The sequence below is a fragment of the Pantherophis guttatus genome, chromosome 1 (genome assembly GCF_059756535.1).
Source record: "Pantherophis guttatus breed Tessera chromosome 1, ASM5975653v1, whole genome shotgun sequence".
Lineage (NCBI taxonomy): Eukaryota > Metazoa > Chordata > Lepidosauria > Squamata > Colubridae > Pantherophis > Pantherophis guttatus.
The window spans coordinates 51340546-51354861 of NC_142063.1; the positions used below are offsets into that span (position 1 = coordinate 51340546).

Here is a 14316-nt window from a genome sequence, read left to right on the forward strand (position 1 = left end):
AAATCCATGACTGTTTCACATACATAATTCAATCCATGTTTTATTATATGGGAGATAAAATTGCAATATTTTACAGCCAGTGTAAACAGGTTATGAGAAGCATTCTTTACCCAGGCTGTTTTATAGAAGATAATTCCTTTCAGTATATTTTTTCTCTTCAGAATTATTCCCTCCAGATTTATAATCCTATGCTTAGTCAATCAATTCAGTGGATTTACACCTGAGTAGTGACATATCTGGTTACCCAATTAGTTCTAGAGTTCAAATACCTAACCAACTAGGAAAGTGGTTACAAGGACATCTTGACTTTTTCATACTTTATTGCTGCTTAGCAAAATGATAGCATCATATAAGTGCATGACAATGCCTTGAAGCTCTATCAATAACTATGCTGATCACTTACTACAAATTCTTCTAAGGTTATTATGAACTGGCCATTTTGCTAGCTCTTATTGAATTGAATAACGTAAAGGTAAAGGTTCCCCTCGCACATATGTGCTAGTCATTCCCAACTCTAGGGGGCGGTCATCATCTCCATTTCAAAGCCAAAGAGCCAGCGCTGTCCAAAGACATGTCCGTGGTCATGTGACCAGCATGACTAAACGTCAAAGGCGCAGAGAACGTTGTTACCTTCCCACCAAAGGTGGTCCCTATTTTTCTACTTGCATTTTTACATGCTTTCGAACTGCTAGGTTGGCAGAAGCTGGGACAAGTAACGGGAGCTCATCCCTAGCACTAGGGATTTGAACCGCTGAACTGCCGACCTTTTGATCAACAAGCTCAGTGCCTTAGCCACTGAGCCACCGTGTCCCTTATTGAATTGAATAACTATCTTCAAATATTTTCCCTTATTGAGAACAATATTGTAAGAATTGGTGGATGTTTTAAATGTATTTTTGAAACTAAAATTCCTTTTCACTTTTTCAAGTTTATTTTTTATTCTGCTTTTAGAAAAGGAAAATGGATTGCTCTAAGAGTAGGTAAATTCATTGAACCTATGTTTGGAAACTGTTTTGTTCATTACATATCCACATTTCCAAGTCCTGTAGCAGATTTAAATCTTAGTTAATCTGGGTTTAAAAACTGTTTTAACTTTATGCAGCAAATATGGTGGCAGTACATGTTTTCCAAAGGACATAGTAAAACCAAATGGTTATAGCTATACATATATAACAGAAAAGCACTGGGAAGCCAGAATTGGTTAGTGCTCCATTGACTGTGTTCATCAGGATTTATGGATGATAGCTGTAAAAACTGCAGAAATGCAAGGTAGATAGGTAACTTACTTGTTTGCCGTGTATAATTCAGTTGGTTTTCATTCTACAATTGACCTGACTACATATAGACAGTTTCTTTCTATACCCGCTTCTGTATATTAAAAAGCATGAGGTGGCCAATGTTCAATTATAACTGAGGTGGGACTCCTGCTCTTCAGAGTTATTATCTTTCCATCTGTAGTAATTTATGCCTCATTAAGAAAGCCTAAATTAAGTTAGTTACTTTGTAGGCAACCTCAGTTCCATAGGGAGGTGAAGCCCATATCCTATAGCTGTTTGTATTTGGCCAGGGATCAAGAGGATGGAAATTGATTTGTTAATTTGTCTAATATGATGCAAAATTTGGTAAATTTGAAGAGTAAGGGAAAAACCTTTAGGGAATGCCAACCCCATAATAATACCTTTCCTTTGAACGGGTTTTCAAAGCTATGTATGAGCCAGTAAACAGATGCAGCTTGATTTCCTATAGGACATTTTGTTTTATTATGGTACCTCTTTGAAATAGATTCCCAGTAACTCTTATCAGCCTGCCAATCTGGAGCAATCATGTTGTCCATGGGTATTCTCATGCCCATCCTTTGGAAAGTTTGATGTGAAAATTACTATCAACAGATTCTCTTTAAATTGTAAAACTGTTACCCTTTTATACGGTACAAGCAATTTCCACAGAGAATTTTTTTTTCTAAAACTAAAACATAAGTCTATCAAGCCTATCAATATAAAAGGATCTCTCCTGGACAACAATATTCTCTTCAACATGATACTGCTGTAGGATCTCAAATATCATTTCAGCACATCAGGGTAGAGATTTAGAGTGGTGATTTCAATTTCTACAAAACATCTTTCTATTAATAGCCCGCAGTGTCAAGCTTGGATGACAAGGTGGTCAGTCAATTCCTGTCACAACTAATAGATCAACCTTTCATTAATAAAAAAAAAATGTAGACTCCACACTTGCTGGAAAACACTTGGAAGAAAAAATATTAATTGCTTGGAAACTACTATGCTAAAACTTATGCAGATGTAATTGTCTAATTACATCTAATTAATTGGGCAAATATTAAATTGATATTTCAGTTGATTGTAAACTACCAGAAATTCTTGATTGATAAAGCTTTATACAAAAAGAATAATTACCTGTTAACATACTAAATACGGTAAAATCCCCTTTTCTGACTTTTGCAATAATTAAGGATTTCAAATACCATAAACAGAGATGTGATTAAGCAACAGTGTATTTAGTAGTGCATCAATAAAATCCCAATCATTAATAAAAATCAAATCAAAAGTGAGTACTTAAAAATGTTTAGCAGCAGTCTAGCAGTCCAGAGTTGGATACCACAATAATCTCAAGGCCCACTCAAATCAATGATAATTTGGTAGCAGTTTTAGATTAACTGTAGTTCATAAGATCTTATCCTTTTTAATATATTAGTCTGCAAAGGTGCTACCATTGGCTAACATCACTCTTCTCCTACAGTGTCTCAGGTTATCATTTCTGTCACCTCTGAAAACAGAAATCTTACACAAAATGGCCTCTAGATATAATATCTTCCAGAAAGTTCATGGTTGAGCTATAAATTGGTTTAAGGCTTTCAAGATTGTAAATAGCAAGAACTATGCTCTGAAACAAATCAAGATTATTCATTTAAATAAGATTCTATAGCTTCTGGGTGGACAATATATTACTGTAACTCAAATAGGATACTTAACATTGCCTGGATGACATTGTTTGGGTTCATTTCATTTAAAGATGTGAGGAGCCAGATTGTTGGGAGCAATATGCTGACTCTGTAAACCGTTTAGAAAGGGCTGTAAAGAGAGGTACTGTATTTTTCGGAGTATAAAACGCTCTGGACTATAAGACGCACCTACCTTTTTTGGGGAGGGAAAATAAATCTGCCCCTGCCTCCCAGCAATTTGCCTCCTTGTAGCAAACAGCCCATTTCAGCTTCAGCACAGCCTGATTAGCACAAGCAGCTGATTGTCAGTTGGATCAGCCTCCCGAGGATCAGCTGTTTCAGGCTGCAGGGATTGCCGTAGCCTATTGCCGCCTCCACACTCCCCATTTTCAGCTTCTGCATCCCATTTTCAGCCTCTGCAGGCCCTACTTTCGGCCTCCGCGTGCCCCATTTTCCACCCGTTCAGGGGATTGGAATGGGCAATAGGCAGTGACAATCCCTGCAGCCTGAAACAGCTGATGGTCGGGAGGCTGATTCATCCAACAATCAGCTGCTTGTCCTAAACAGGCTGTGCTGAAACTGAAACTGAAACGGGCTGTTTGCTGTTTGCTGCAAGGAAGCAAATTGATGGGAGGCAGAGGCCAAAGGGTGGGGGCTGGTGGGTGGGCAGGGCTACATTTGGTGTATAAGACGCACCCAAATTTTCAGCCTCGTTTTGGGGGGGGAGGAAGTGTGTCTTATACTCTGAAAAATACATTATATAAGGCTAAGTGCTATTGCTATTCTTTTTTTCTTTTGTTATTTTTAGTGAATGATGGCTTTCTTCTGCTTCATCTTCATCTTCTTCTTTTTTTGCAGCATTTACCAAAAGTAGCATTTGTTCGGATTTAAATTCAGCTAAAAGAGATACCAACAGCAGGGCTGTGAACAGAATGAAGCTATTGACAGAAAAGGAGAAGCTTTAAAGCAAGAAGACAGTAGACAAATTTATTGCAGAAAATTCAGCTCTGCATCTTTAGTTTTTGGCAGTGTCCACAGTCAAGTGTAACTATATTTATGAAAGCATTTGGGGGAGCCCTGGTTCAAGAATTGCCAAATATTGTTATCATTCCAACCATTATTTAGAACAAGGCAAGTTAAATTTGAAGATGCACCATATATTGTAAAATGCCAGATTGCCTGATATTTTCTTTGGTTTCCTTTTACCAGTTCTCGAGCAGTCTTTTCTGAATATATTTAATTGAGAAAAAGAGAAATAGTGTATGTATCCATAGATACACCTGCAGACATGCAGACACAGAAACTGTGTAGCTTTAACTTCAAAGACTTAACGGTATTTTGATTGAATAGTATACATACAGTAAAATATAAATACCGGTACATTTTGTGATAATCAGGAAATGCTAAATAAAAATTATTTTGTCTGTGTATACAAGTTCTATAATATTAAGATATTTTCTTGTAAAATATCTAGTATTTTACAAGAAAAGTTGCCTCAAACATATTATGCAATGATTACATTATCATGATTAATAATAGACATAGTTTATTTCTGAAACAATGAATTGAATTTCCTCCATCTGATCCAAGATAACAGAAAAATATAGCCTAATCCAAAATTGGAGGAACTCTTTGTAATAAACTATTTTTATCATTAAGCCCAAGAATAATTTTGTTTCTAAAAATTAAAATATCCTAATAATGTAATGAAATATATTTGGCTCTATTTGTTAGAAGAGTTCAGAGTTACACTATTTCATTTTACATTATAGAACTCCTGGAGACACTTATAAGTTAATAAACAAATTGAGAGGTTTTTTTCTATAGGGTTATTCAGCTTTTTCAAACAAGTATTTCCCATAATCATAGCATTTTCATTCTTGCTTCATCCATTTATTGAAAATTTAATGGAAATGTATATTATTTTGGCTATATATTATGAACTGGTTTAATTCAGCTCTTTCCTTTTTTGTCATTTTAATAAAATCCTAAAGTACTCTTTCCCTTCACCAGCCACAATTATTAGTTTTTTTTTAAATCTCATCCTTCTGATCTGCCAATTCCAATTGCAAGCCAAGTCCTCACAAAAGAGTCTTGAGTGCCAACACAGTAGTCAAACTAGAGATTGTATTAGTGATATGGATTGTTTCCCAATAACTTGGTGATGCTACCATAGCATTTTCTCTAGATAGTGGCCTGCTCTTCCAAGACTGGTTATTTCACTATCAGTGTAAATAATGTTGTCAGCTTTAATTGGCAATTCATATGCCATGCATAAACTGAGGGTTCGGTTGAAACTGCATGATCTGAACAAGGAAGATATGGAAGAGGCATGAACCTCTGCAGGACTGTCATTATAAAAAAAAAGATATTTGCATTTACCTTTTTTTCTAGCATAACTGAACGTTCAGAAGAAGCTTAAAAAGTAGAGAACAAACTATCCATGCAAGTACTGTGGCCTGGTGGTATGGCTGGTTGTTTAGAAAGACTTGATTTCTCATAAATGTCTTGCCTGCACTGGTTCAGTAGAATAATTTGGTCTTATCTATGTATGGAGAACCTGTGACTCTCCAAATATTCTTGGACTCCAATTCCCAATATTCTCAACTAGAACATTATACCAGTTATACATATTCTGGGGGTCAACAGAGTTTAACCCTATTTTAAAAAGTCATTTTTTTCTGAATCAGGTTGGGGTAAACAGTACTCACAGAAAATGTTTCCACTCAACTTCTGACCCTTTCCCACTCAACACTTTCCCCTAGCACCACAAGCCACAACCTACCATTCAAAAAAGTCCCCCAAACCTTTGGGTCATGTTGCAATAGAGCGTGGAAGGATTGCCATGGGAAAAATAAAGTCTGCTCTTAACAGCCCGATGGCACCAGCTTGTTTCTGAACGGTACATAATAAAAATGGTTTACAAAGAAAGACTGAATTTACTGGATATATGAAATGTTTCCAAGAAATAAAAACAACTGCTTCTCTTTTAAGGATCCTTATGGAGGATCCATGTACAGTAATATCCAAATGCTTCACTTGCAATTAGCCTGTGTGTGATCTTCTACTTGTACACAAAAAATACTCTTGAATAAGAAAATAATGGAACACATTGTAATTCCATGGGCAATAGGCATTTAAGACAAAGTAGGAGGAATTATCTCAGATAAGATGGTGTACTAACAGAGATATTATCTTTATAATTTCCATTGCATGGAATTTACATGTAATTTATAATACATGTAAATATTAATTTGTTTTAGAAACAGTCTAAAATATTTAAAAGGTCTGCAAGTGTATTGCAAGACATTGGATCAAAATAAGATAAGTAAATGGTGCCTCCCCTCTCCAGGTTTGTAACCTTGATTATCTTTAGGAAAAAGAAAAGCCTTACTCTGCAGAGCATGAAAAAAGATGTTACAAATTTTTTTCATGCTCTGCAGAGTAAAGCTTTTCTTTTTCCTAAAGATAATCAAGGTTACAAACCTGGAGAGGGGAGGCACCATTTACTTATCTTATTTTGATCCAATGTCTTGCAATACACTTGCAGACCTTTTAAATATTTTAGACTGTTTCTAAAACAAATTAATATTTACATGTATTATAAACATGAAATTTCTAAACATTTCTAATTTTAATTTTAAAAATAATTTATACAAGAAACAACAGTCTACCAGAAAAAAAATACACAATAATGGGAACTACCCAGGGTTGACTTTGATCTGTACTTGACTGAGGGATTACTTAGGAAATCTGCTGCAATAAGTTAGACTGGAAGCATGAAAAAAATCCCAGATGACTTGTATACCATGCAAGAAAACTCCAGCTGTGTGCCTATGTAAGTCGGGAGCCATCATGGTACAGTGTATTGTAGTATTGCAGGCAAACTGCCCACAGCCAGCAGTTCAATTCTGGCTGATTTAACTTTCTGTCCTTCCGAGGTCACTAAAATGAGTGCTTAGATTGTTGGGCACAAGATGCTGACTTTGTAAACTGCTTAGAGAGGGTTGTAAAGCACTATGGAGTTGTTTATAAGTCTAAGTGCTATTGCTATTAAGTCACTAGGAATCACATTCAAAAGTAAATGCTTTGTTGCAGCAAATTTCAGAGTTTACAGCAAAGGTACAGTTTTCTACTATAAAAAAGGTTCTTGTTTTTTATGCTAGACATCTCACAGAATCTTAAAAACTGAGCTCACATACATTGAGTAAATATTTATTTATTTATTTATTTGACTTATTTGCCACTCATCTCTCCTCAAGGCAACTGTTATATGTACTTATAAAAGCTGTTTAGAGGCTTATATGTTAAAACTTTGAGTTGGGCCTAGAAGCAAATAGTTAATCAATGTAGTTCACTACAAATATATACTACAAATGTTTCTCCAGACTTTCATAGCATTCAGGAAATAAGTGGCCTTCTGCTCCTATTGAAACATCTAGACAATCTTCATTATATTAGACAATTTTTCTGTTCATCTTCCAGAATTTTGCCCATGCTAGAATAAACCTTTGCCCCGTCTCTTCCAAGTGAATTTCTGAAATTAATGAGACATTTCATAGAATGTCTGACTTGAAACATAGTCAGATAACAACAAACATCCTCTCTATTAATACATCAGAAAAATATTGTTTTGAAAAAGCATGACTGCAAGATACTGCTCTCTCAATATGGTATAGTATAGCGACTGTGTCTCTCATCTAGCTAAGCAGTTATCTATGTTAATGTGGGCATATAACATGATCATTCTCAACCTCTAGATTTTGGAACAAACTTTTTTTGTGTTTTCTTTCTTTTCCTAAGAAGCTACATCCAGAAATTCTGGAAGATGGAAAGATTACCATACATGAGGAGAAAAGTTTAACAGTTTTCTTCCATGTCACACCTAACCAACCTTTGTCTCCAGAATTTCAGTTCAGTTTTGTGCCAGATGAAACTTCCTTCAAGGCTAAATAGCAATTTTAGATAGGGATCTTCTGTGGAAAAGGAATCTGGGAACAAACTTGCAGTTGCTGACTCATGATTAGCAGAAGGCAGCCATAGCAGGGAGAATCAGCCTGTGGGGTTTTAGGGTTAACTTGTTCCTACATAATATTGACATGCCAAAAGTAACCAGATAATTATCTTACTTAGATTTTTTGGGGGGTGGGGGAGAGATCAAGAAGGAAAATATTGAAAAGGCTCATTAAGGGATGCAGTAATGATGGGAGCAGGGAATAACTTGTACTATGATTTTGGAGTAAGTAATTTTTTAACTGCTATTTTTAAAAAGGGGAAAGATTTAAACATCAAAGCTGAGTTGTTGCCAATGAAAAGCACTTCTTGCTCCCTCAGATTTGGACATTGTCTTTTTGTCCAGAAGCCATGCACTTTTGGTTCCTGATGCTCCCTCATTCATCTGGAATAATTTGGGGGATGTAGTGGGGGCAGGAAGCAACAGCAGGGGAGGGAGAAAAGCCTCATTCCATGAATGGACTTCTCTTCTATTCATAAAACAGGAGTTAGGCTCCAGGCCAATGTGCAGATGGATTTGAATAGTAAGTGACCATCCATTTGAAGTATATAACAAATATTTTTGTAGGAAAACTAGCAGAGTGACAGAAAGGCTTCTTGAAAGCTTTGTATTATGACAGTTGTAGATATTAGGCAGTCTTCCATTTTGCTGTCTACATAAAAAGGTCAAAAGTCCAGTTTTTGTCTCTAAAACAATCTTATTTAGAGAATTACTTGCATACTGTATTTGAACTCTGGAACTGCTTCATTGTGTTGCCTGTAATAGGGTGGCCATTCATAAAGATCTCTTCCTTTCTCATAGTTACATCCTATCTAAAAATGTTTCTTATTGCTCTTTTTCCTATTAACACTGGATTTTCTGGAGTACATTAGAAAATGTGATTTAATCCTGTTCCTTTCTGCTACTGCCCTCATGTTTGTCACTAAAAAATCCTCATGCTGTTCTTGCTTAGGGTGGCTGAGGTTTGATAATTAAACTGAAGATACCCCCAATGACTCTCATACAATTGGTGATGAGATCCATGAATTCTCAGGAATTTTTCTCTTTTAATTATTCTTTTTAATACTGCCTTTGAAAAGTAGGTTTATGCGAAATAATAGAAAAAATTGTAGCTTGGGTTTTAGCTTTTGGCAGTGGTTTGCTGTCTGAGCTTGTTTCCATTTAGTTCCCAAATGTTTGGTTATCAGACTAGGTAACATCATCAGTAGGTTTATGTGTTAAAAGTGACGCCATCGGACGGTCAGCACTAGATCACATGGGCTTAATTTCAATCTATGGTGGAAAGAATCATATTGTTTGTTTTCATCTACTAAGTGTGATAGTTATTCAGCAGCCCTAAGCAAAGGAAAATTGAGGGTGAATGTTGAACACTAAGCTGTGCTGCATAGGGACTGTAAATCCAAAAATCCAAAATAAAGGATGATCAATTTATTTGCTTATTTTGATTTCTACACTATAGCTTAGTGTGCGGGAATGAACAGTTAAGGCAAAGATGGCTTAAATTAAAGTATAAGTTTGTAGTAGATGTTCTAGCTGGCATATGCTATTATTTATCTGTAAGATTCCTATTTAGATCTTAAAATATGCTGAGATGTAGCATTCCAATCAAAGGAGGACACTGTCTACTTTTAATGCTTCATGCATCAGAAATTTCCTGAAGAATGGAGAATGCATCAAGAAACTGGCCTTTGTTCCATTAGGCAATTTATACATATATGAGATTATTTACCTAGGAAAGCATGCAGATGAAAACTTAATTTGATTCTCAAATGGTGCATTCCAAGAAGAGTCATACCATACGATATTGCTGAAGCTCTAAGCTACACTTATTAAAGGGGTATTATATGGTAGGTCATAGATTCAGTAGCAGTGAGCATTAGAAAACCTTTTGTAAATCAGTGGCCTATTCATTCTGTACAATTGACTAAATGATATAGATGCAGGCTTGAAAGAGGCATAATTTAGTTCTGTACTGAAATATTTGTAGAAGAAATTGCATTACATTTGGCCAATCATATTTTGTAAATCGTATTTTGTAAAGTCTAACACAAAACAGTTTTGTTCAAGATCCAATACAGTTTGTAAATATTTTGTTTATTTATTAAATGTATTTATTGCCCATCTCATTCGAAGCAATTCAGTTTTGCAGTATAAACAGCTCTGTCCGCATTTATCAAACAATGATCAGACAGGTACACACACTTACCTGTTCATGCACTCGCTTACATTGTCAACTAATTTATGATGAAGAATATATTTTTCTACCAGGAATCATCCTATGGCAGACCATAAAAATTAGAGTACATAGTCACTATGTGACTATGTAAAAGATAAACAGTAGGTGAGTTAAAACCTACAAGTTAAGAGTCTACCTGAATTAGTATGCTCTCTTATGCCGCGATCACCACTCAGTAAAGTTACTGTAGCATGGTCTAGATGGGACAATCTTTTGGGCCAACTGTGGCTGGGATATTGGTAGATAGTCCTGCTATTAACAGGGTAACACCACAATTGTAATTACTGCACTGGTTACTAGCAGGCCTCTGGGCCCAGTTTATCAACTGATCATACAAAATTTATTTATCGAATCACTCATAGAGGACTTTAACACTTCCCATTAAATTAAAATATTGCAAAAAGCCAGAAGAAGATACTGCTTTACTTCTTGTGAATTAACCCAATGCAAACAAGTGTTTTCTCTAAAATAAAGTGAATGATGATAACATACTAAACTGGCTCTCCTCAAGAGGGTGTGAGGATGCATTAACAGGGTTAGTCATGGAGAATCTAGAAATACATTTGTGGGTCTACATTACATTACATCCTTCAACATGTATGTGCTTTCAAGTATAGAAACTCACACAGTATGAGCCACCATGTGTAGTGTGTATTCTTAATTCTTTTGGAACTCAGACTGTCAGACTCATCTGATCTGAATATAAAATACGTGACAGAAATTTAATTGGAAAATGAATAACAAAATATGTAGTTGAATTTGTTATAATTGATTTGTTTCTATTTATTTTCTGAAGAAATAAAACAACAAACAATAGCAGAAACATTATACAGATCTTTTTGATTCTCTGTGACAGTGATGAGATTTTTTTCATAATATATTTTTTGCTTGAGGTTGAGGTTGAGAAACATTTAACAGATAATTCTATAGGTCAGAAAGTGAATACAGTTTGCTATCAGAATTTTGTCCTTAGTTCTTAGTATTCTTTACAGTGTTGCGCTAGCATTATGTTTGTTAGGGGCCTGCCCAAATATTACTAGAGAAGCATAGCATTATTGGCTCATTGGGATTTGTCAAATTCATATGATTTTAAACAGATGCTAATAGAAATGTCATGATGGCTGATGGCTTGCTTTATAAAGAATTCTATATTATCTGATTAATTATCTGAAAATTATCTGATTAATTTGATTTATATCTACATCGCCAAATGCTATAGTGTGATATTTTGTGCATTATGGAATAGTAACAGCTTTGGACAATTGGAAAACCATATATATTATAAATAGATAAGGGAATGAGAGTGTATTCTTCTGGACTTTTCAATACTATTCATTATAGTATCCTTCAAACTTGCTTTGATGATTTGGTTGGGGCATGGTAATAATGATAGCTGTGCTTCTACAGACCTGTGATTGGACTGAATTCCTAAAGGTTATACTTTTGTAGGGCACTAGGGTGTGAACATAACATCTGTCTATAGATTATTGCATCAACTATTCTTTTCTTTTCCCAGGAGTGCACAAGCTCAGGAAAAGCACAACTACTTTAAGAAGTGCAGATAGATGCTAGATGTACACATCTGCAATCTCCAAAGCACCTTTTTTGGAACCTTTTGGAACAAAATTTGAAGCATGACACAGTCTCAGCAGATTCCAAGTATCAACGAGTGGATTTTCATATTTGATTAAACCATGTTTTATTTGTCGGTCATTGAATGAGTAACTATATAGCTTGGGTTTGTACAACAAGGAAAATAAAAAGTCTAATGAAGAGAAGGACTAGGGGTGACTTGATATCAGTCTTCTAATATTTTAGGGTCTGCCCCAGAAAGGAGGGGGTCGATCTATTCTCCAAAGCACCTGAGGGCCGGACAAGAAGTAATGGTTGGAAACTTATCAAAGACAGATCCAACCTAAAGGAGGGAGAAAATTTCTGACAGTGAGAACAATTAATCAGTAGAACAGCTTGCCTTGAGAAACTGTGGGTGCTCTAACACTGGATATTGTCAAGAAATGTTTGGACAGCCATATATCCAGAATGGTTTGGGGTTCCTACTGAAGCAAGAGGTTAAACTAGAAGACCTCCAAGGTCCCTTCCAACTCTGTTATACCATTATTGTTATAACTCTGTTATACCATTATTGTTATTATTTATTATATTTTTTATTATTATTATTATTATTATTATTATTATTATTATTATTATTATATATGAAATCAGGCACTTAGTCTTTTCTAGATATGACTAAATGTGAAACAATGACTGTTGATATGTTGGGTGGCCTGGGAAATATGGAACTCCTTCATACACTGCCCAAAGTTTAACAACATACATGCAGCAGAAAGCAATGTTAGAATAAAATCTGAACCACTTTGACATACAATTTGGGCAACTATACTTTTGAATGCCCATCTTCCCTAAATAAACTACTTCAAAAGCACAAAAGTAACTAATCAGGGAAACCGTTGTGAAGTAACCATTTCCAACAGTCTGGATATGTCATTTTTTCCCCCTTTCTTGATTGATTATCTGTTTATTTTGCTTATTAATATTCTAGTTAGGGGGCCTTTAAAAAAATCTACCTGCCCATCCCAGCCCAGTAAACAAATGACATAGCAAACTCTTAGCATCTCCTTCTGCGGTAAACCAGGCCTAGATCTCTCTTCAATTGTCTGTGCTTTGCCAAGGGGCATCCTGTTCACTCAATCTCAGTGTTCATGAGATTAAAAATAGTAGCTTCAAATAAAACACACAGTACATTTAAATAGAAAGTAAACAAGTCAGGCAAGGCTGGGAAATTCTGCCTTAATTCATGTGGCTATTATGTGTTCCTAAAATAGTTTCTATCTTTGGAGGTGCCCTTAAGGAATTGTGAAGAAACCTAGCATTATTTACAATGAATGCCACACTTTCTATTCTGTTGGTTTAGTCTACTTTAACCCCCTCCATCCTGTGTTCTCTGGCACAGCTCTTGCAAACATTTGCCTGCACGTAGGCCCATTCAAGGCTGAGACTTGGTGGATGAAGATTTTCCAAACGAAGGCCTGTTATTTGTGTAGAGTACAACTCTTTCAATCGGCAGTTCTAATTACACCGTAACACACATTACTGATGTGATTACTTTCTGAAGAGGATATTTGCTAATTAAAATCACTTCATAATGAGATTCTCTCACAGCTTATCTTTGAAATACCATCTAGCCTCTGAGAGACAAATCTTGTCTTGTTTGTCAGTCAATGCCCTGGAAGAAGTAGCCCAGTTGTGAGAGATTTTCTTACCGGTTACTGGCTTACGACAACATTCTCTGGGGTTGAAGTGATGCAAGCCCGAAAACTTGCTAATTAAGTGAGCTACACAAACTTTCCCATTGCTGATAGGCCTGGCAGTTGCAAGAGGCAATGTAACAAATCTGGTGTGAAAAAGCTTACACCACTGGGCAAAGCCTTATCCAACAGAAGTGAGTTTAAATCCCTTTGATTGGAATGAATGAGAGCTAAACAGATGCTTAACATATCTAATGAAAACAATATAGTCCTAATTAAGTTTACTCAGAAGTAAATTTCATTAAATTTGGCATGGTTTTGATTCCTCACTATTCTTCCTTTTTCTTATTTGCACTGTATCCAAATAGCCACCATACTGTAACACAGGGCAATATGAAGCAAATTCTGCTCTAAAGAGTCGCCTGTTTCTCAGAGACAATATTTTAATGGATATTTGCAGTCCTAATTTCTTCAGCAGTTTCTAGCTTTTACTGATTTTTAAGGAGCATTTAAGGTGTTCTTTTAGACAAACTGGAACACAGAGTATCTTGACCACCTGCATCCCCAGAGCCTCCTGAGTCTCTTGTAGCAAAAATTGGCTGCAAATTTCTTAGCCTGGAGGTCTTGGCCATCCTTCAGTGACTGTTATTATATACATCCTGCCTCCATTCAGCAATTCCTGTAAGATATGAGGGTTTTTTTCCCCTCTGAATTTCCTGCTCAAACTCTAATAGAATATCTACAGACTTTTAAATGGCATGTGTACTTAGAGACAATTGGATTTCTTTGGCAAAACCTCCAAGCAAAGGAGTCATGAGGATGGGAAAGCTATACAACATGT

At 35.8% G+C, this 14316-nt stretch overlaps 1 protein-coding gene across 9 annotated transcripts in view; it reads left to right on the forward strand.

Annotated features, from left to right (window-relative positions):
• Positions 1-11987, forward strand: part of CEP128 (centrosomal protein 128) — a 187257-nt gene extending 175270 nt beyond the window's left edge. For 6 of the 9 annotated variants that reach the window (XM_060687362.2, XM_087873293.1, XM_087873286.1 and 3 more), the window contains 2 exons: positions 3818-4090; positions 11726-11987. In XM_060687362.2, the coding sequence (XP_060543345.2) occupies positions 3818-3924 (107 nt within the window). In that variant the 3' untranslated portion in view covers positions 3925-4090; positions 11726-11987. Of the gene's footprint in view, positions 1-3817; positions 4961-11725 lie in introns of those variants that run through there. The other 3 variants (XM_060687363.2, XM_087873308.1, XM_087873322.1) reach the window with 2 other exon arrangements.
• Positions 11988-14316: the final 2329 nt, after the last annotated feature.